The sequence below is a fragment of the Athene cunicularia genome (genome assembly GCF_003259725.1).
Source record: "Athene cunicularia isolate RWA chromosome 11 unlocalized genomic scaffold, athCun1 chr11_part1, whole genome shotgun sequence".
Lineage (NCBI taxonomy): Eukaryota > Metazoa > Chordata > Aves > Strigiformes > Strigidae > Athene > Athene cunicularia.
In genome coordinates, this window is record NW_020799113.1 from 9071721 (window position 1) to 9095929 (window position 24209).

Genomic DNA, 24209 nt, shown 5'->3' on the forward strand with positions numbered 1-24209 from the left:
GGGCAGCGCAGGGCTGCCGGCGCCTGCCGAGGCGGGCCTGGAAGCACAGCTTCACTGCCGCTGGCAGGGTGCACAGCGAACGCTTCGAGCGGCCAAGGGTTGTGGGGTTGTCAGCAAGGGTGCGGGTGTTACCTTTACTTGAAGCCATTGAACTTTTTTTTATTAATAGAATGAAAATATTTATCTTATGTTGTCTTACTGTGGGATGACATCATCATCCTTTTACCTCGGCTGTATGCCCTACTAATCATAGTAAGATATCTACAGTAAACAGTGCACACTGGACAGACTTCCAGAATTAGGGAGCAGTGCATTTGCAAGACAAACCTGAGTAAAAAGACAGACTTTGTAATGCACTATTTAGTTATTTGATGTGGCTTCCTGTAAAGACAGAAATACTTCCCAGTTCACCTGTTCATTATTATCCTGTTGGAGAAGACAATTAAAAAATAATTGAAAAAAAGAAATCTCTGAAGCAGAAATAGTGGAAACAGCCTGTTTTATTCCATTAAAAAAAGCAACATCTGTCAGAGAGACTTTATTATGATGTAGTTTTTTCTGATGCCTGGAGAGAGGACAGGAGGCAATGGGCACAAGTTCAAACACAGAAAATTGATCTTAAACATAACAATAAAAAAAAACACTGTGAGGGTGGTCCAACACTGGAAAAGGATGCCCAGGGAGGTTGTGGAGTCTCCATGGTTGTGATACTCAAAAGCGGACTGAACAGGATCCCAAGCAACCCTCTGTAGTTGACCCTGCTTTGAGCAGGGACTTGCACTAGACAATCTCCAGAGCTCCCTTCCAACCTCAACCATTATGTGATTCCATTCAAAGTACTCTGTAGGGAACTCTGGTCTCAGTTTTTCTGAGCTGGTATTTAATGTTACCCTTTTAAAAAAAATGTTGGGTTTGCTGATAAAAACACCGTAGGATTTTTTTTTTTAATTCAGGTTGAACCTTTGACTGCAAGACTCATTTAGTAATATTTTTTTTGTCCATCTCATTCTGCTATGACAGAGGATTTTGACTGACAGACTCTCTATAAGAAAGGGACTAATGTTGTTACCCTGAAGCAGGGTTCAAATATTGTTTAAAAAGTTTAAATTTTGTACTCTTTTTTTCTTGTATATATACAGGAAAAAAATGAGTAAGTTAAAAATTCTGGTTTTGAAGATTGCGATATAGTGGGTAGAAAAACCTACATTCATGGGTCTTATGTAAATTACATTTCTAACCTTCATTAGCAGCTGTTCATACATGTTAAAATGTTAAACTTGGAACCATTTTGAGTTCTTCAGTTTACATTAATTGCATGTAATTGTTCTTCCTTTTTATATTATTTTGCATTGTTAGTTTTTGCATGTTCAATTCTGTGTTTTTTCATTGTGATCCTTAAAGTCAATGTCAACTAATTTTATTTTAAATTGTTTAGAAACATATAGCTCATGGCCTGGTCCCTGCTGCTACCATAGCTCCTAAACCTGCAGTTCCCCGCACCCCTCCCCCTCGTAGTCCAAACCCTTCTCCAGAAAGGCCCAGGTAGGTTTTGAGTTGTTGATTGTTTTTTTTTTTTTTCTTCATCAAATACAATAGCATACTAGAAAAGCATGATTAAAAGAATTGCATGTCCTTGCTGCAGTATTTACATAAACCTTTTCATAAATAGAAAATATATTTTAAATGGGGTGGTTCCCTACTTTGAATTTTAAATATACCTATTTTCTCCCACTCCTAAGCATGCTAAATAATGGGGACAATGACTATTATGAATATGTAACTGCTTATAAATCTGAGTCAATTAAAGACAAATGGACTTTTTAAAGTTAGGGCCATTTTTAATTTGGCTGCTACAGTAGAGTATAGGAGTAGTTTTACTCATTAGAAAAGCATAAATAAAATATTACTAACATGCCATTTTATTGAACATTAAAAAAAGCAGGGACTTAAAAAATTGGCGTTACATAAAGAGAAAATACAAATTTAATTTCATTTGTAGTTTCTTACATACATGAAGTTTCTTTTAGGTTTTTGCTATATTTAGTTCAATTCTGATTGTTTTCTGTGGTCTTTCTAGTGTCTCTAACATTCCTACTTAATCCTAGTTAATTTGTTTTTCCTTTTTGACCTCAAGTTGTTGTCATTCCTGTTAGTCCTCACCATTTCTCTCCTTTAATCTTTGTTCCTCCTTGTTTTTTCCTCCTTTATCTTCCGCTTCTCTGTACTCCACTGCATCCCACAAATAGGCACTTCTACTTGCCCTAGTTTGCAATGTGCCAGCATTTATTAACAGCTTCAAAGTCATCACTAAAAGGTTCAGAGTAGGGAATAATGGAAGGTAGGAGACAAAATAGCACAACATGGAACACTTTTTCAACATGATGCCTGGTAGTATTGTTATGACTGATGTGAATGTTAAGTACTGTCAATTATCATTGTCAATTTTGGGAATGTAACTCAGTATATTCCATGATTTTCATGCACGTGATTTGGGAAAGCCAGTGGGTACTGTACTTGACTCTTAGATAGCTGCTTTACAATCGCTTGCCCAGTTTTGTGCTTTACTTTGGGAATTAATAGTTTATAACCAGTCCCTTAGCGTTTTCAGTGATGTTTATGCTTGTTAACTGTGAATGTGTTGCTTTCCTTTAGTGAAGACATTTTGCAATGGAAAAAAATACAAAATGTGGAGCATGGAGAAGACAACAGTATTGTTTCATCGCTTTATTCTGTTTTTGTCCAGATCTGCTCTAGCAGCAGCTATCCTTGCAACAACACTAACAGGGCGCACTGTTGCTATTCCTCAGCCTCGGCAGCGATCCCTTTCTGAAAGTGATTCCACTTATGTGGAACAAGAATGCTTTGAACCATATGCGACAGTGACAGATCTCAGAATGGGGTACTGTATACTTTCTGATTTCATATCTTAGAGTCTGCCAATGACACAATTTTACCAAAGAGTCACAGCAAACTCCTGCTATTATAGCCACTTAGATTTGTATCACCACATCGTAAATTGGATCTGAAGTGTCTACAATCCTTGGTCCACTTCTCATAACATGATGTCATGCATACAATCTTCAGGGAGGGAGATTTGGATTGTACAGCAGTCATAAGTAAAACCACATATTATTTCTGTGAAATGATGATCAATTATACAAACAGTTAATCACTGAGGAATCACCTGAATTACATGTCAGAGATTTCCTTCATGTTAAATAATTATTTCAGACTCTCTTGGTAGAATTGGCAACCTTCTGTCTCTAATCTGGCATTTTCTTTAAGGTAGAGAAGAAAATGTAGCTCCAGTGTTAATCGTCTATTTTAAAGCATACACACGGGCTAGATCCCTTGTTTGCAGCTAACAGAAGCTTAGATGTCTGTGTTAGCTGTTTGGACTTGTGTATAGTGTAAGGCTGATGGTTCTGCTTTACTGTTGCTTATTTTTTTGGAAGAGTAAGCAACACTGAAACAGGCTTTAAACTGCTTTCTACTTGCAGGCCTAACTGGAAACTTGATGATAGTGACAGATCTCCTGTACAGTCCCTGGAAATATCAGGCAATTATGGTGAAGATGAGGACATGGATACCTATCTTTCTGATAAAGAGGCAGAGTCCAGCTCTCAGAGTAATGAGAAAAGGGAACAAAGCTTTAGCACCAATGCTATTTATGCTGTTCCCTGCAAAAATAAAAAGGTAGTATTTTCAAATGTGTTAATTCCTTTACCACTTTTTAATATATTAATGCAAACATTAAATATTTCTAAGGCTTTTCATGCTTTTCTTACTCTTGACATTTATTCAGTTTTTATTTCCTGTGCTTCTTTTTGTGAATCACTTTTACACAACTTAGGTTTGTTTGTTGATCCTCACAGACGCCATATCTCTGATCATGAGGAGCCTTTTCTTATTAGGAAAACACTGGTATTGTGTATAATTATTGTACATAATAGAGTCTCCTAAAATGTCCAATATTTTATGTTGAGTGTAATATTTATATAGTAGATTATTTGTTTAAAACACTAGGAACTTTTGTTTTAGATGGTGAAAGATTAGTTAATGATTCAGTATTGTGCTAATGAGCAGACTTATGTAGAGACAGGGAGATTCAGGATCAGACAAAATAAATTACCTTGTTGTCTTGAAGACCAGTGGAATTCTTCTATGTTACAGTTTTGGATTACCTTAACCAGCAATGAGCAGCTTGATATTCCTAAAGCACATTTAAAGTTCAGTCCAAAATTATACAAAAAATTAACAAACAGGAAGAAATAACTGAGTAGTAAAGAGGCAATAAAATGCTATGCATGTGAAAGAAGTCAGAAGATTTCTTTCTGAAGAGATAGTAGTCAGTAGGAGGAGGAAAGGGGAAAAGAAAAAAGGGAGTGGAATACATGGAACACTGGTATGCAATTGACAGGGGAAAACCAGTGAAGACAATGTTAGAAATTATTAATGAATCCCTCAGTGCTCTGATGTAGAAGATACATGGTTGATCTTTTATTAAGAGCAAGTTCTTACTATGGTAGGGCAAACAAGAAAATGTAGGATCATTTCACTTGACTCTTGTGACTGAATAAGGTGACAGGAAATATTTGTCCTGTGAACTAAATGACTAACATAGTTTCCTACCTCCTGTTGATCATTGTAAGGTTTAGATTTTATTTACAGAGAGCCCTAAACAAAATAAAAAATTATCTCTTATAATTTATTATCTTAAAATATTGGAGTTCTGAGTGTGACCAAGTCATTAGTACAGTAAAGATTTCATACAGATGTCAAGATTAGGGCTATTTTAACCGTATTATCATGATTTAGATAGGCTTTTCTTATTTTCACATAGGAAGAGTTTCCACCATCTCTTAGTACTAATGCTGACAAGAAAAAGGTGCCTTCTCATGAAACTGAGTTTCACGTGCTGATGGATGAGTCAAATGTACAAACAGAAGGTAAAATAACTTACTTTAAGTCAAAATGCCATATATTTTAATACCATGGGGAAAAATATTTTTTTAATAAAATAAATTTAATACTATATGATAATGATATATTCTTTTTTTTAAAAGGGCAGTGGAAGAAATGCTACTAAATACCTGTATAGGAGTTTTATTGCATAATTATCTTGTCCATTATTTTAAAATCAGGAAAACAGGAAATCAGAATTTGTACTAGAGCTGCAAAATGCATTTTTTGCAGAGGATGGCAGCACTCTAGTAGCTAAAGGATAGGAAGGAGGAAGCAGAACTGAGTCTGTTTTGAAAAATCTTTGTCTTTCTGTGTTTTGTTTGTGCTGGATCTGAGTGCTGTTTCAATAATATTTCGGTGGAGTTATTTAAAAAGCTTTATAGAGAGCAATATCCAGAAAGAATGGGTTGCTTTGATAAAACCAGTTGGGAAGTGGATGCATTAAACTGAAAAGAACAGGATACATAAACTCTTTCTAATCCCTCTTCTACATAGTAAGTGCTGCAGATCTTGGAAGCTGTCAGATTTGCACTCGCCTTGTTCAGAGAAGCCCAGTAAAATCAATTAAAATTGTCCTTTAGTCAAATTCTAAAATAATAGTGGAAGACAACAGTACATCTTAATTTCTTCCGTAGTTGCATTTATACAGTGTGAGGTAAAGTAAGATCTCAACATCAGTATCCTGATACACCATGAAAGAGATAATGGAAAGTTAGTGATCTAATTTGTGGTTTGGGGAAGACTTTCTTACATGTATTTGCAGTATATAGTATGTGTGCTTACATATCTATATGAACCTTAGATTTTGTGGACTTAAAGATTTTTTAGTTCTTAATTGGCTGATTGTTTTTCTTTAGCAGAAGACCAGCATCTTGGTGTGAATTTAAAGGTAAGACTTATATGAAGGTTAATTTGTTGATGCACTATGGGAAAAAGGGTGTTGTAAAGAGCTAACAGTTTGCAATCACTTAAAAAACCCTAATTTATTGTCACTAGGGAATCTTTTTCTTTTGAAGTACAAGAATGGCTAATAATTCCTTTTGAAAAATATGACTATAGGTATATAGGCCATATTGGGGGTTTTTAATACATCTTCCATTGTTCCTCATGTGAAAGAAACAAACTGAGAGTGGGAGGCATCATGTTATAGCAAGAGATAGCTCTTGCTGAGAATTTTCAAATTCTGAGCCTGCCTTCACAAGATTTTTATCTAGTTTTCCAGCTGGGCCCATCTAACTGCTTTCATAGGCTTGAAAAATAATTAATTTATTTGCTGATTCTCAGTTAGGGACTGACAGTTTATATCATAACTGACTATTCTGAAGTCTTATTTTATACAAACTAAGAAGTGGGAGCAATGTCCGTCCTGTTTGGTCAAGAAGCTTTTTTGTTTACGTGACTTTTATGTCAGCCACAAAACTGTTTTGAGAACTGTACCTCTCTGACAACGAAAGAAAATATTAACAGTTTTAAGTGCCCATAAGTGACTGATGGCAGGGATAAGTGACAAAATGATGTCCATAGGTAAGATAAGTAGTATATTGGTCGTAGTGAATCCAAACTTAAATTCTATGGATATAGAAGAATCTGCTTCAAAAGTTCTGTTTCTTAAGTTTTTCAATAGTGATGCTATTCAGAGTACTTCAGAAAGGACAACTGTTAAAGCAAATTGTCTCATTTTTTTATTTCTCTGCTAGGAAGAAAAATCATTAGCTGAAAATCTGATATGTGAAAAGCCTCCACCATCCCCAGGTACTTCTGATTTTTCTATGGCATTACTACCTGTCTTCACTTTAATAATATGCATATGTATATAGAAATACATTTTACTGCTTGTATTCTCTAAGCCTAATTTGGGGGTGGAGGGGAAGTATTTCTCCTGTACAGGAGACGAGAAAGTGGTATGTATAAAACCAGTAGTTCCAGGCTTTTTATGTTAAGTGTTTTTATTTTTCAGTCTGAGTGACTTTTGAAGTCTTAAGTAAATGATTGTGAAATGATACAATGAAATTAAAGTCATACTGGAACTCTCCAATCCCTTAAGTTTTGTCTACACTAGAGGACTTCACCATTATTAAGTATACCATCACAACTGAATTGTTAAACATACAGTGATAAGAAATACGTGGTCTACCTTCAGCTAGTGCCTTATTTGTATGTTACTGCATCCATGGAGCAATTCCAGGCACAGCACCTCTGAACTTGCATGGATGGCATACGTGCCTATCATGAGTTCATGGGTTTCTGTGTATTTCTGTGCTGTCCATGTATCTTATGCCTTCTCACAGTAAATGAACAGTGACCATAAGTGCCTGAAATATTACTAAAAACGTGAAGCTGTTCTGTGTCATCAATAACAAGAGATAGGTCTGTATTTCAGTACCAGTTCTTGTGTTTCATATATATCCTATACGGAGGAATCGTTCTGTACTAAGTTATATTCATGCCTGTATGTTATTAGATTACGCTGGCTCTTAAAAGTCTGATGCTAAGGGTAAAATCTCAGCCTTCATTTTCATAGGTAAGGTGTTCAGCCCAAACAGATGAAAAGAAAAATTTGAAAGTGCGATCCATTATTACTGATGCAACAATACATTCATGATTTTGCAGATGATCTAGAATTTTACTTTTGTAAGGACAGTTAAGTAATTTCTATTCAGTAGCAGATCAGTGAAGCCTGTTTGGTGAGAAAGAGGGTAAAGCTTTTATTATGTAGGTGATTCAAATAAGGAGGGGTCAAGAGGACTGACCAGTCCATGCAGGGCACATACACTTTGCTTACTGCAGTGGATATTTCTGTCTCGCCTCTCTAGTCCCAGTGCTAGGGAGATCTGCTGACACTTTAAGGAAGGAATGTTTTCAGTGTTAGAGAGAAAAGATGGGAACTTGCAGCCACTCCACTATACAGCTCTCCTTCCAAATCCACTTTCTTCATTCTCTCTGGCCTTATCTTCTGGGAGCCATGAGCTGATCTGTATCTTACAAAGTATCACTCATACATAATGCTAATATTAGAAAAAATAGATTATAATTTTCTGAAACTCATATTCAAGTCTGAATACCATCTAAATACATTGTACTGTGGTATTACAGATGTGTCTATTCGGGCAAGGCAAGCACAGGAAAATATGACTAAAGAAATGTTCAGAGAACTAAAACAAGAAAACTGGTCTCTGAACAAGGCATACCAGGCTATGGTCCAACAATTTGAGAGAACAAAACAGCAAATGGAAGAACAGCAATTAAAGATGAAGAGACTAGAACAAGAAAACAGAAGTCTTAAAGAAGCTGCAGAGAAGTCACATAGAGAAGGTGGGAGAAACATAAGCTATTCTGTAATTATCTTGTTTGATTTTTCTAATTTCTTACAACCTATTCTTGCAGTAGCAGGTTTCCACTCATTGATTTGAGCAAGTATCTATGCAGAATTAGTTTCTGAACAGTATTTTCTACATTTATAGAAATTTTGCAGGGAATACTTAAATTCGTGAGAAAATACTTAAATCATGATAAATCACTTAAATACTTAAATCATGAGAAAAAATTACTTGGTTGTTTAAAATTTAATGGGGTTTTTGTTAGTAAGCTTCCATGGGATTATTCCATTACAGTATTTTGAGAGAAGTTCTCTTCTGATTCTAGCTTATTGACATTCTTTTTCCTTACAGTTAACAAATTATTGTGATACAGTTAACAAATTATAACTTTCTTTTTGTTATAATAGAGGAGGCTACAGAATTACTTTCTCTCAGACAACAAGCACAAGAACTGGTAGATGAAAATGATGCTTTGAAAATGACGGTCCATCGTTTAAATGTAGAATTAAGTCGCTATCAAACTAAATTCAGACCATTGTCCCAAGAAGAGGTGAGAATCTTGGTTATAAAGGCAATTTGTACTGAAGTGTCCCATTGTCCTTTCATTCATCTTTGAGTTTTTAAGTCTATTTTCTGCATATTTACCATATTTATCTATACCATGTCTACAAATGGCATAGGCTTTTTCTGAAATTTAAAATAAGCATTTATTGTTAAGTCTTAACTTTAAGAAGTTAGACTTTCTCCTATATTAGTAAGATACTGAACTTCAGTTTTGTTGACTTTGAGTGTGTGTTACATATGCAACACATGTAATTAGAAACATAAGCTTTTTTGAGGTAATAGTTGTGACTGCAGTGGACAGTGATTGGTGCTTCAAAACACAGGAAGTAATTTCAGTATGTTTTTATAAATCTTCTTTAGCATCTAAAACTGAAAAGTTTACCCATGAAAGGACCACCACCACCATGGTTGGTAAGTAAAATAATATTTTCACTCATCTGTTCATTCCTTTCTAAGTAAAGTAGTAGACTTTCTTTACTGGAACCAAAATATTTGGGATATTGTTTAGTTACTCTGCTGATCTATCACATAGTAGTAGAATATTATAAACATTTTTGTTTGTTGCATAAACGATATAGGGCAGAACTCTGCAATGATTGTATGCAGGTCCAGTTGAATTTACAGTAAGCTACAGGCTGTGTACAATCACCAACTCTGAACTACTGAATGCAAATTAAGTAGAAGTACTGTTACCCTGAGAATCATAAATACCATCTTCACTTAGTGTTGTCTAGCATATAGTTTGCTTCAAGGTCTGTTGCATAATTGTTAATCTTTTTAATTGTTAATCTTCTGTTGTGATTATTATTAAGACAACCTAAAAGAAAATAGTGTATTTCAGTGATCCTGATGGTAGGAATGATCATGGGTCCACTAGTAGACTATGAACTTCTGGCAAGTCTGTGAAATTTAATGCATTTGCAATATGTGAAACAATTTCTCCTTGAAAGGCTAGATCTTAAATTCTCCTTCCTCACTGTTATTCAGAACTATACAGAAATAGGTACATCTGCTCTGTCCTTCTAGCTATAATATCCAGGAATGATATTCATGTGTATTTAAAGATGTAGGTTTGAGAGTGTAAAAAATTTCTTCGCTGCTTGCTAATGAATCTGGGCTAAATTTGATTATTAACTATATTCACTGTAGTGTTTCAGTTTGGTTTTGTATTCAATTGCATCCACATTCTGCTGTGTTATGTATACTGATAAGTAATAGTTGCATTTTAGTGAGGCATGCAAGTTTAGTATCCAGCCTTGTCCCTTCCAAAGCTTGCTCCTAAAGTGATGCTATTAAGTGTTTCTGCAGTATCATTTTATATATGGTGGTCTGTGTGCTTGTGCGAGTCCTGCACTTGTGTCTGCAAAGCATATATGAAACCCTTAACAGCTTTTAAAAGTAACAAAATATAGCAGGAGAAGAAGTAAAAAAATATTGATGAGACTATGGTTTGTATTTGATTTATATGGATTGATTTTTTTTTTTAAGTTGGATATGAAATATTTGTCACCTCTTCTGTTGGCATATGAAGACAGAATAAGAGAAAAGGAAGATTTAAGTCTTGAACATGAGGTAAGTTTCCATTTAAAGAAAATATTTCTACACTAAATTACTGAAATATTTTTAAAGGGATTTGTCAAAGCTGTTTTCTGCCTAAAATTAAAATTTTCTATGCATGGTTATTATACTATCTTATCCTACTTGGCTAGAAGCAAGCACTACACTGATATGTAAAAGAACTGTGCTCTCTGAATAGAGTAAACCATAAACACAGTCAGTGGTGGAAAGAATTTACTATTGTCACTCATAACGGGGATTCAGTGCCCAGTATAGCTGCTCTTCCAGTTACAGGCCTGTGGATTTTGTGGTAGAAGAATATTTATTTCTAGATATTGAAGGAATGGGTACTCTTTTTGCTCTTTAGAAGTATTCTGTTGTCACTGAAGCTTTGAAAAATGGTGATTTGCTTCAAAGCAGAACTGCCATAGCTTTTCAAAATAATTTACTTCCTTCAAAAAATTAAGCTGTAAAATGAGCATAAAACACCAAACATTTTATATTACTGTAAATTCACTCTATTTTCCTACCATATTCAAATTCATGTCATTCATACTGAAAATGTATAGTACCGTCTAGTAATTTTCAGAAGTAATTTTTTTAAATCCATATTTTAACTATCTACATCTTGCTTAATTCAAGTGACACTTGGCAAATATGTGGCACAATTCAAATATCTATATTATTTTTAATCAAATATTACTAGATTGATGAAGCAGTTTAGAAGTTAAGTATGCACATCTGAATTAAAGGTGAGTGAGTAGTGAGGTAATATGCTGTTAACAGAAGAATTAGAAGGCATCCGGGCACATATATTTATAAGATATTTTGTTGATGTAAAAATTAACACAAAATATCTCTAAAGAATTTTATGTGGAGTCTTTTGTCTTCCAGGAGGATATGAAAAATTTTAAAATACGAGTTAAAGAGTTGGTGAAGGAGAATGAAGACCTGCACGAGCAATTAAATAAAAATAACTTTATTACTCCTACAGAATGGTAAGTTATATCACTACAAATTAATTTTAAAACTACTCATTATTTTTCTTGTTGCATGCAAACTTTTAAGATTATAGATCTTAAGGAAAAGTTCTATTGACCTCAAGCAAGTTAAGTTTTGCTGAAGAGTTAGCAGGGTCATGAGTATGTCTTGTTGGAACAATGCTGATCTGCAATGCCTGAAATAATTATGGAGTAAAGGTTAAGTAGTGAATGTGCAGTGTTGCACCTGAAGCCCATGTAATTCTGTCCCTGACCTTGTAGGTTACATACTTAACTTTTACACTTCCACGTGTAGTAGGAATGTGCCAATTACTTCAGTTTTTCATTAATATAAAATGGCATTGGAATATGGCATTAGAAGAATTCGATGTTCTTGAGAAGTGAAACAATGCAAACATAATGAAATTAAGTAGTATAAAATACATATAAGGCTTAATACCAATTTACCTGAGTCAGGCATTCATCAGTTGGTAACTTCAGATGGGGAAGAGACTGGTTGTACTTGTTCATCACAAGATGATTGTGAGCTTTTTAGGGCAACAGCTATAAAGAAAAAAAAAAAAAAAAAGGCAGTAGAGTCCTGGGGTATGTTAGAATAGGTCCTTCTGGTAGAGTCTGGGCAATAACACCACAATTATATGGAAATCTCTGGAGAGTCCCAGTCACCCATATTTAAATAAAGAGAAACAAAGCTGAAAGGGTTTGTGGTGTAGCTAAGGAAATGGAGGGCCTTTTTTATTTGGAGTTCAGACAGATTGGCCTTTCTCATTTAGCAAAACAAAGGCTGAGAGAGGACAGTGTTGCTTTCTGTAAGCACATTAGGAACAGGAGTCATGGAGTAAACAAAGAACTACTTTAAGCTGCATTTATAGGACTGAAGGCAGTGTTACTAGAACGGGTATTCATTCTCCATAAACAAACTTAAAGTAGAAACTGGAAGATGATTCCTAACCAGTATAACAGGTTTTGGAACAGCATCCACTGAAGAATGAACATAAAAATTCTTACTGCACTCATGACACAGGTGGTAGTTATATGGAGGGGATCATATGCAGCCATCACTAGGAGGACTTTATGACTCAAGTTGTCTCTTCCAATTTTAAGTCTCTGCAGATTTAACCAATAACATCACCTGACTTTCAATGAGAGCCTTCTCAAGGCAGAATTACAGAAGTGGTTAGTTTCTGTACAGATTTGGTTAAGTAGGTTGTTATAAAGTTATCAAACTGTTTTATAGGTGCTTTAATAAAGTACTCTGAATATTTTACATATCTTTGGATGCTTATATACTGTCCACAAATTCCAAAACACTCTTCATAGAGGTGTTTCAGCTTCTTAAAATACGAGGTTTTGAACTTTTAACACCTTAACTTTTAATTTTGCCTCTCTGCAAATGAATTCAGGAAGTTTCTATGTCTCTGAGCTGTTTCAGGCTGTCTCTAGTCTCAGTCTGGGAGCTGGTTTTTAAGGTTGAGGTTCAGCAAGGCAGGGATGTCAGCAGCAATACCAGCTTACCAAGCTTTTTCTTTGTACCTTCAGTGGCTTCTTCATGCTGAGTGCTGCAGTGCATTGCTCCTTTATTTGTAATGACATAACTGCTCATGGGGATGCACTGTCAGGCACATAAAAGGAGTTGATCTTGATCAGCCTAATCCCCCTTTTGTAGCAATTTTTGAAATTTTCTTTTGCAATGTAGCCTCATGGTGCCAGCCATAGCTGAGGGTGAGGATGTAGCTTGGCAGTGTGGGAGACATTTCTTGTGCCTAAAACTGTTGATGAAGTATGATCTTAGTGATACCAGTTTGAAGGTTGTAGTTTTACCTGGAGAATTATTTTGTTCTTTGTTTAAAACTGTTATACTTCAAAGACTTGTCAAGTAAGATTCACAATCCATGTTCTCAACCTTAACTCCAGCATGGATACTTTTGACGGGGAAAAAAAACTGCCATTGTTTCTTTCAGTTGGTAATGCTTAGCATCTTGCATCAGCACTGACCTTCCTGTCATAAATAACTAATGTATTCTGTCATTCAGTTTTCATTTGATATTTATCCATTCAGATGAAAACATGAAGTCTTAAGTGGTTAAACAGTATGAACTATATCTTAGCTATTAACAGATTTCAAAGTGGCCGATGTGCATTTGTTTCCTTCTCCTATGCCCACTGCAGTAAATTTCGCAGTAAATTAAGTCAGCTAAACTTACAAGCTCCTGTGGGCAGTGGTTTTCATTGATACAAGTGTAAGCTGACTTCTGTTAATGTGTTTGCAAAAATTTTCAGGGTAGACTGTTTGAGACTATATTTTTGAGCTGCCAGACAATAATTGTTAGCTGTGTGGTTCATCTTAAATTTTAGTCAGAGTATCATTTAATGGTAGGGGAAATTGTCCCTATCTAGACACAACAGGATGCATATGTCCCTGTAGATCTATATACAATAGGACTCATTTTTATCTAGGTCAGGCCACACATGAACACAATAGATACATGTGTTAGTTGCTGTCATCAGAACTCCTCGGTAACAGTCTATTTTGCTACATTTGTTTGGGTTTATTTAGGCTACTCTTGCTGATGGATTGATGACAACTCTTGAGTTCAAGTTCACATGATATCATTTGATACTACTTGCACCTACTTACATTCTGGCTAATACTTTTCAACTTTCCAAGTTATTATTAGAACAGCAAATAGTTTCTTAAGCTTTTGATAACATCAGAAAGAGTAGTATTGATTTTCTTGAAAGCTGAATTAATGCTAGTTATAAAGCAGGGAGTTAATTTCTCTGCTCAGGGTAGTTCAGTTTAAATGCCCATCTTCTTGATAGGCCCATCAGCCACACTGGCAGTATTTTTGCAGAGATTAAAGCCAAGTAAATCCAAATCCTAACCAAGAATTTATTGCATGATTTGAAAAAAAATTTCGTTCAGTTTCTAGTTACACATCTGACTACAAGTATTATGTAGCTTTAATTCTCTTGCATGAGAACTGTCTGAGGGAGCTGGAACTGTTTCACCTAGAAAACAGAAGGCTCAGGGGGGATCTTATCACTGTGTATAAATGCCTGAGGGAAGACACTAAAGACAGAGCCAGGCTCTTTTCAGTGGTGCCCTGTGACAGGACAAGAGGTGATGGGCACAAACTGAAACACAGGAGGTTCCCTCTTAATGTAAGGAAACAGTTTTCCACTGTGAGCATTGAAACAAGCTGTGCAGAGAGGTTGTGGAGCCTCTATCCTTAGAGATACTCAGAAGCCATCGGGATGTGGTCCTGGGCCTCTGGCTTTAGGCACCCCTGCTTAGGCAGGGAGGTTGGACCAGATGACCTCCAGAGGTCCCTTCCAACCTCAGCCATTCTATGCTGCTATGGTTCTAATTCACACATACATATTTTTACTTCTTTCTGTAGGGAATTTTTGCTTTAGTTAGTCAAAGGTTTTAAACATTATTTGAAATATTTTACATTTTGAGGGTTGTGAGTTCATGTCCCTGAAAAAACAAATTAAAACCCCTAATTGAAAGCAATGACAGGGCCCAAGGTAAGCTTAGTAAAGAGATTCAAATATGATTTTATAAGTTTACACTGTTGGAGTTCAGTTGAGTGTTTTCTTTGGACATGTTAAAATTTGAATTATACATTTTTTTATAAGCTGTTTGTCATTGCAGGCAGCAGCTGACAACTCAGGCCAAGCTGGTCTTGGAAGAAAATAGATTGTTGATGGAGCAACTTGAAATTCAACAAGCTAAAGCAAAAGATAGTCACAGACAACATGTTAAAGAAGGTAAAGCGCTTTTGCTGCTGGTCATTTGAACTACACCAAAGATGGTACTGCAGGTTTAGCTGTTTGTTTGGGGGTTTTTATAGGTTTTATTTTGTTTGGGGGTTTTTGGCTTTTTTTTCAACTTCATGTATGCCTACAAAGCATCCCTGGATGCAGGTAATACTAATATGAGATCAAGCTCTGGATCTCAACTGATACTGAAAAGAAATGTCAGTATCACCTATTGACTATACATCATACTCCATTTTGACATGCTGCTTCTGAAAAAGTGACAAGAACTGTTAAACAGCAATACACTCGTTTTCATAATTTAAGAGCACTTTAAATTTTACAGGTTGGAATTTGTGAGGTATTTTTTACTTGTTTAAATGTTCAATTTAGAATTTGTAAGATTTTAAAATTTTCTACTTTGTAACTAATGTTTATCATTTAATATACTTAATAATATCATAAATAGAATGATTTGATTTTAGACTTTTGTAACTTGATACTGCTTAAATGTACATGCAGCTTCAAGTAATAATTTATCACTGTTTTATCAGAGGTTTGTATTTGCTTGAATTCAGAACACTTGGTATTCCTTGTTTTGCCTGTAAATATTATTTCTTGACCAAGATTATTTTTCTGCTGATTAGTTAATTTTTGCATCAGTAGATTCCTCTAAATGTTTCTTGTTTAATAGCCTTCTGACTGGAACAAATATGTTATAGTTTAAAATCCCAAAACTGAAAGTAAGATTTCTTTGTGAAGTTTAAAAGGCAAAACTGAATCTTATTTGACAGATCAGGATGTTCTGAAAAATGTTTAATTATGTGCAATTAACATAAGTAACTGATGAGAGCAATTTCTTTAAGTGAACCTACATAGCAAAACTTCAATCCTGAAATTTTTTATTCATCTGCCATCTAATTCCATACTTTCCTTTCTCCTTTTAAAATTTGAGTTTCTTATTTAGAGTTTTATCTCTCTATATCCATCTGTGTTTAGAAGATGACAACTCATCATACCCAAGGCCAAAGTCTCGATACTAACCCAAAATCAGGTGTTCCTCTTTCCAAATCTCAAAATAGCTTGATCCAGTATGAGTTATTAGAACATCCCTGATAAACACTGACAGATTTTGTTATCTGTTGCTGGAGTTCTCACAAGGAAACAAGAGGCCTGATCTTCTTTTCAGTTCCTACAATTGTTTTGGCAGTGTATCCAGTGAGTGAAATACATACTACAGGAAAAACTCAGAGATCAGTAAACAGAAACAGGCCAGTCTCTAGGCAACTAAACTACAAAAGTCATGTTCCATTTTTGGTTCTTTTCCGGAATTAGTAAAATCTGAATCAGAGGATTTTTCAGAGTAAAATGACATTTCGATGAGCAAATAGCTTACAGCCCTGAAAAGAAGTAGTCTTGAAGTTTTGGCACTTTTCCAAAACAAACTGCTTGAGACTAAAAACCCCAAACTTCAAACTGTTAAAATACAAAACAAACTGACAAATCCACTGTTACATAATGCTATGAACAACTTGGAATTAACATATTACTGGTTTAGTTGGGAGTTTCACTAGGTAATTGAATTAATTCTGCTGTACCCAGTTTTGTTTTTTTTTCCTCCCAAAAGCTTCAAAATTGACCAAACAGATAATAATCTTAGAAGATAGGAAACAGAGTCAAGAAGAAGAGATAGCAGAGTACCAGAAGCAGTTGGAAGCTTTGCGTTCTACTTGTGAAGAGCTGAAGACCAAACTGGATAGCAAAATATCAGCAGAGGAGCACTTTGCTGTGGTGAATGATTTAAAAAGGTATGAATTTACATATGGTGCACAGAGAAAAATTCTGCAAAGCATTCACATGAACAGATCCACATATGCATCACTCTGTAGGTAGGAGGTGAGTGGAAACCTATGCTGGTAATCTAGAAAGATAACTACTAAAGTACAAAGAAAGGTAAAGAAATATTTCAAAATTACTGTCTCGCTTTTTGTAGACAATTAAAATTACGGAAGGAAATTCCATATCTAGAGACATCAGTAGGAGTGTTTCTACCATAGAGCACGTACTGCTAAATGTACCTTTTTAAATAATAGAAGGCATTAAAAATACCATTTTTGTCAAATCTGTTTACTTCTATCAACACTGTGTATAAAATATTCTCATTCTTTTGTAGTCATCTTTGGAAAATGTCTGAAAGATCCTGAAATTCTAAACTAATTCTAAGTTTCTCCAGTCTGTACAATATGAAAATAACACGAAACAGCACAACAGAAAAGTGCTGTCATGCAGCATCGTCTGTAAAGCAACATTTTTCTAAAGACATTCTGTAAATATGTTTACTGTCACGCCTTACAATAGTGCAAGTTACTGTTTCTTGGTACAGTGCCTTCCTGAGAAGTTTAGACCTTGTTTTTTGGCATTACTAGTATTAAAAAAAAAAGGAAGGAAATACATTTGGACTATACAGAATATTTTTATGATCAAAATTCTATTTCAAGTACAATCAGGATTAATTACTTGAATAATTTTGTTTGTATTATGCTTCATTCATTATTTGATAAGTCATGAGATTGTAATACCTCTCTGATGTCACCACTGAACATGAAGCATTCTCAGTGTGTCTTTTTCATGTCTTCAACATGGGTATCTTGCTGTAACTTACCTTTTTAGTGATGTAGCTCTATACATGATGCCTGTTCTATGCTGTTGGGTTTTTGCAGCCACTTAGAACAGGAGCAGGAGAGGAAGCACTGTGAGGTGGAAGATCTAATGGGAAAGATAGCGTCACTGCAAGCTGAAAACAAGAAACTGCTTTTAGAGAAAAATAGCTTCACGGCTGACAACAAGATTCTACAAACTGAGATGGAAATGACACAAAAGACAAACTGGTCCTATCACATTCTCATTTTCTTATAGAAAAATACTTTTATTTCTAAAAATAACAGCAGAAATATCTGTAAAAATATTTTCTGACATCCTACAGCATATCATTTCTACCTATTACAGAAAAAATATGTTTCCTAAACACATCTTTGTCATATCTAAAGGCCTGGTTGTCAAGTAACTTTGCTAAACTTTATATGTGTTCGCGAACACTTTTCTACGTCTACATGCAAATTAAGAATATATCTTTAATGCTAGTAGTTAGCTATAGCAAGTAATCATTTGTGTACTCACCAGAAAAATAGGGTCTTACACTATTTGCAGACCTTCTCATGCATCCCAGTGGTTCAGAGTTGGGCTCACGATACTTTAAAAAGTAAACCCAATATTGTCATTATATTCTTAAGAAACATGACCTTGCCGCCACTGCACAAATTGTTCTCTTTGAATCACTGTTATTGTTGTTATTCACACAATATATTGTGAAGAGAGACAGCCCCAAAAAGTGGGAAATGATACTCGGGCATTGCAAATATTCTGAGCCAGTGCACCTTGAGCAGTATATTTGATTGTTTGAGACTTGTACAAGTTGATTTGCACATGCAATGCAAGTTCTTTCAATGCCAATATTAATTCCAATCTGAAGATTTTCCTTTTTCTGTTAATTTTATAGGCAATTAAAGAAGAAAATAAGTCTTTTGAAACTGCAGTTGGAGGAAGCAATGGAAAAAGAAGTTGCAGCCCATCACTATCTAACTAACCTTATTGGTTTGGTGGAGAAGATAACTCAGGAACGTGATCATCTTCATTTTTTGGTAATTACCTTTAAATAATTAATATTTCTGGAGATAATTAAGCCTTAACATATCATCATTAAGGTCTGCAGTGGTATATATCAAGTTTATAAGATTTTTTTAACCTGATTTTAGAGGTTGGCTTCAATTGTATTGAAAAATAGCTCACAATCATAAACTTAATATAAATTTCTGAATCTAAAGGTAAACTGTTATCCTTGAAGTGATCTCTATGGACCTTCTACCTTGGATGCACGTTATTGCTCCTTTTTGGTGAGCAGTCATTTTGACAGGCTGGTTGAGAGCTTTGGAACAACTTATGTTTAGTGGAAGTGTCTGGATCGAGGTTACTGGGCTTTTTACAGGCACACTTCATTTCCTTTACAAGATCTTAGACACAATTTCAATTTTACATATCGGTACTCTGTCTTCAAAGTGGTCCTGGAAATCATTTCACAAAACTGTGTTATAAAATAAAGCTTCCTTTGCTTCTGTTGTTCAAGTAGTAGACAAAGGTTGTAATTAGTGTTGGGTAAAAAGATTCTGTAGTGGTTAATTCCTAATTTTAGAAGAGGAACTGTGGTGACCCAACTCAAATCCTTGTCCACTGCAAACTGGACTTGAGAATTGTGAAACTAGGGACAATAAATGTCTCATAGGAATTAGGGGATTTGGTTCTTTTCTCTCAATCTCTGGCACATCTACTTTCAATTATTCAGTATACCACATTTGAAGTATCACAGAGATCCAGAATTACCTTTAAATACAAGGTGTGCCATTTGGCTTAATAATACCCTAGTAGATGTTCAGAATGCTTTTAGCAGTAAAAGCCTGTTTCAGAAGGAAAGATGTCTTAATAGAAGTTTAATTACCACAAGGTAGTGTAAGTATCACCTGTCTTTGCAAGTGTGCAGTATCTGACATCATATTCTTCCCCTCTGAAACCTGCACCTGAAAGTGTACACTAGAAAATCAAGTTTTGTGCAGGTGCAGAAAACCAGAGTAGGTCTGTGGAAAGCAGCCCAAACAGGTATAAACTGATCCAGCAATTAGAAGCTAGTCCTGTCATGCAAAACAGGATTTATCTCTTCCTTGTGGATCACATTCTGTTGTGTATGTTTATGATGATGACACATACTTACTTGCTGTCCATTGTTTCTCCATTTTGTGGCTTAGATACTAAACAGCACCCAAGTCTTGCTTTTTTTTTTATGAATTCACTGGGTCTGGGCTGACAGTACGGAAACTCTGAAACAAACTTTTCTACTGAAATAGTCTAGAATCAGTAAAATCTTTAAATAACCAGTTTACTTTGCTGCCAGGTAGAGCTGAATCAGAACAACCTGTTCCTACTTTTAATTGCTGAACTTAAAACCTACCTTGGCAGAAAGTTAGACTGCAGGTATCTTGTAGTCAGGTAATCTGATATGGTTGTCTAATGGGAAGGCCTAAAAACCAAAAAAAATTTAATTAGAATTGAATTTAATGATTATGAAGAGACACTACTGAGCATAAAGTATAATTAAAAATGTATTATCATTCCCCCACCTCAAAATTCAGTAATGTCAGGTTTGTTTACTCAGTTCAGCTACTGCTATTACCCTAGTCTTATTCTTTTTTAATTCACTAATTGAACTAAAGATTTAATCCAGAAGAATGGGGAAAGCAGAAAGGGTACAACACTCTAAGAATTAGCCTATATTCTTACTTAATGAGGAATAAATAAATAAATCCGCAGTAACCACATATCCACAAAAATAAATGGATAGTCTTAAATTTACTATTACAGGAACAGTGACAGCCCACTGATAAATCCAGAAAGGGTAAAACAGAGCAGCAACAAATTTAGTTAAAATAATTTTCATAGTGCAACACTAATGATGAACTGTAATCCTGAGTTAGCAGCTGTCAAAATGATTCTTTTATTGTATTGTATGATTCAGCTACCAGAGAGTAAATCAAAATGTCACTGACTGAGCATGATGCTTGCAGACTCCAGCAATGCTAGTTAATTTTTACTTCTGTGAAAGGAGATGGGTCTCTGGAGAGAGATGGGTAGTTTGAGGTGGTCAGACATTGCTGATTCTAAAACCTGGTTATTTCTCTTGAATGTTTTCAGTGGATTTAACAGTTGAAACTTCATAGTTTCAAAATTATCTTATTGTTTACAGCTTATGCAGTTCTTGTTTCATTTACTTTCTATATCTGAGAGAGAATGTGGTGCTTGTGAAATGATGGAAACAGTCATAAGACAGCAGCATCTCATAAGGCACATGTCAGATTCCTTGGCTGAACCCCTGCCAATTTCAAGGGCTCTTTTGAGAGGAGACTATTAAATCTGACCCAGAAGGCTGAGTCTCACTCATACAAATGGGATCCCTACATGTACCTACATACATCTGTAGAAAAATATGCAGAATCGGTTGGGTTTACGGTATTAGTAGCTATGATCCTTTCAGAATAAAACTGTTTCAGGGTATTATTTTGTTAGTGAGATAGTATTCGCAGTTAGTTGACAAATTATTAATTAGACATTATTAGAATAAGTTTCAGCATTCTTTTTTCCATCTTGGTTCTTCAGACTCTTGGAGCTCAAAGCAGAATAGCTCTGTCCTCCTCAGTGTATGTATTTTGTCTGCCCTGTGTGAAGTAATGATTGCATTTAGTTACGTGTATACTGTATGGTTGCAGGCCAAATGTTTGGAAAATGAGAATCGTGGTGCTCTTAACAAAATAGTAGAAGGCAGTGTACGCTTAGGAAGATTGGAAGAAAAAGTTAAGGTAAGCAGTGTTTCTAAGCTAAACATTATGTGTCATGTTTCACTTTTTTAATGAGAAAAGTCAGTAGGTAATCTGTGTCAGTGTTTTTATGAAAGATTATTTTTAAAAGAGCTTTTAAAAAGCAAAATAGATCATCAGCATAGTTTTCACAAGTATCTTTTCCCATTGTATTTGTACACTGTATGTCTGCAGGTCATTGCATTTACATCATTACCTGAAGAATCATGACTAGTTGTAAAAATAATTAAAAATTACACTTAATTTGCATTTGATTTTTGTTCTGTAGTGTTGCTCAATTGTTCTCTCTCCTACTTTTCTGAGGCTGTACTAATGCTTCAACTTGAAGTCCATTACAGTTAGATGTGGCAGAATGAAAAACACCTCTCAAGTGTACAGTGATCATCAGGTACTTTCCTATGGCCATAGGGTAGGAGGTTTAGAAACTGAGAGGATGTTCAAACATCCAGCCTCATTAGAGAATATATTATGGATTTTCTGTACAACTCTCTTAAACAAATACATAGCACAGTGTGTAACTGCAGTATAACTGTGTATAGCATGAAATACATTTGAAACTTTCATGGTTTAGCATCTTTTGTACTACCATAATTGCTTTTACGGTAAATTCAAAAAAGGAAGGAGAAGGCTATCTGGTATATTGGTTTCTAGATACAGAAAGTAACACATACTACTTTCAAAAGCTGTTTTATACTAAGTCAAGATTGTGCAGTTTACCCTAAAGGAGAAAGTCTCCATACACTGCACTTTTCCAGTCAAGACCTACGCTGGTATTCCTGCATCAAATGACACAAATGTGCACCAGTGTGTTAACGGAGACCAGCTCCTTCTTACAAGCACTTGCCTTGTAAACACAGCCCAGCAATTAGGTTTAGAAACAAACCAAACTGTAGACGTAAAGAGAGAAGTAAGCTGAAAAATAGCTACAATTTGTAAGAAACCCTTCATAAAAAACCTAAATACATGAAACACTACCATAAAAGTTTTCTAATTCTACTAATAAAACTATAAAATGTTTTTTAGCCATTTTTCATCCTCATTCATGTCTATCTAAATTCAGAAAACATCTTCTCTACCAACACAGTGGCTGGTATTCTTCTTAAATACAGATTTTCTGCAATTTCATAGATCTTTGACTACTATAAGAGAGAGAAGAGAGACTTGCATAAAATTAGGAATATTTACATGTAATACATGCTGTGAATTTTAAGTGCAAAACCAAATAAAATGAAAAAATAATTCTTAACCCATCAACCATTAACAGAAATTAGAAAGAACAGCCTATAAAGAAAGTTCTTAAATATTGCTCTTTCTATTGAGCAAAAATAAGACTAATCTACTTGCAAAACTTTTTTGTTCTTAACTTTTGCCAGTAATGCAGAGGACTTAAACAGTCACAAAACACCTTAAAATATCATATACTACTTGGTTATAACTTCAGTATTAACTTTGATAAAAGCTAGCATCATTTCTTTGCTGAAAACATCTTAATTTCTTAAACACCTCCAGTCAGGTAATCCACTTTTCTAAACAGAAGCTTTATTAGTTGTTTCTCTTCAGTGATTTTTGGGAAGTTATGGGGATTCTTTTGTGTTACATATATTAAAAAAAAAATCGTAGGTCTAAATACACTGTCAGGTTTTTAGTTTGGTTCTTTTCAGTCACAAGTCTTTTTTTAATCCCAGTATGTAATGCAGTACCTCAAGCAGGACAGGCCCTATTGCATACACTGCTTTTTCAGGTGCTGCTGATAAAAATTCAGGTGAATATGAAAAGGCAAAAGGATTCTTCACTTCCAAGATCTGTTTGCCTCCACAGTTCATGCACAATTTTAACAACCATTAAACTTGAACAGCAGCTTACTTTAAGACTAAATACTTCCTACTTCTTTGAAGGAGATAGGTTGGAGGTCTCATTAGTCTGATTAACTCATTTGTGCTGTGTAACATCTTTGTTGGCAACATGGACAGTGGAATCGAGGCACCTTCAGCAAGTTTGCCAACACACCAAGCTGTGTGGTGCAGTCACACGCTGGAGGGAAGGGATGTGCCATCCAGAGGGACCTGGACAGGCACGAGAGGTGGGCCTGTGCAAACCTCATGGGGTTCAACAAGGCCAAGGCCAAGGTCCTGCACATGGGTCGGGGCAATCCCCAGCACTAACCCAGGCTGGGCGAGGAGTGGGTTGAGAGCAGCCCTGCGGAGAAGGACCTGGGGGTATGAGTGGATGGAAAACTGACTGTGAGCCAGCAACATACAGTTGCAGCCCAGAAAGCCAACCTTGTCCTGGGCTGCACCAAGAGAAGTGTGGCCAGCAGGGCGAGGGAGGGGATTCTCCCCCTCTACTCTGCTCTTGTGAGGTCCCACTTGCAGTGCTGTGTCCAGCTCTGGGTCTCCCAACAGAAGAAGGAGATGGACCTGCTAGCGCTGGTCCAGAATAGGCCATGAAGATGCTCAGGGGCTGGAGCAGCTCCCCTGTGAGGACAGGCTGAGAGAGTTGGGGGTGTTCAGCCTGGAGAAGAGAAGCTCCGGGGAGACCTTAGAGCAGCCTCCCAGTACTGAAAG

At 35.6% G+C, this 24209-nt stretch overlaps 1 protein-coding gene across 1 annotated transcript in view; it reads left to right on the forward strand.

The window, feature by feature from the left end:
• The window catches only part of CEP89 (centrosomal protein 89), a 43913-nt gene that overhangs the window by 430 nt on the left and 19274 nt on the right, over window positions 1–24209 (forward strand). The window contains exons 2-18 of the mRNA XM_026856948.1: window positions 7–119; window positions 1436–1542; window positions 2744–2899; window positions 3501–3696; window positions 4844–4949; window positions 5823–5854; window positions 6663–6717; window positions 8059–8277; window positions 8690–8832; window positions 9207–9257; window positions 10335–10418; window positions 11298–11401; window positions 15066–15181; window positions 16797–16977; window positions 17890–18057; window positions 18726–18867; window positions 21538–21627. Coding sequence (XP_026712749.1) covers window positions 7–119; window positions 1436–1542; window positions 2744–2899; window positions 3501–3696; window positions 4844–4949; window positions 5823–5854; window positions 6663–6717; window positions 8059–8277; window positions 8690–8832; window positions 9207–9257; window positions 10335–10418; window positions 11298–11401; window positions 15066–15181; window positions 16797–16977; window positions 17890–18057; window positions 18726–18867; window positions 21538–21627 — 2063 coding nt within the window. The remainder of the gene's footprint in view (window positions 1–6; window positions 120–1435; window positions 1543–2743; window positions 2900–3500; window positions 3697–4843; window positions 4950–5822; window positions 5855–6662; window positions 6718–8058; window positions 8278–8689; window positions 8833–9206; window positions 9258–10334; window positions 10419–11297; window positions 11402–15065; window positions 15182–16796; window positions 16978–17889; window positions 18058–18725; window positions 18868–21537; window positions 21628–24209) is intronic.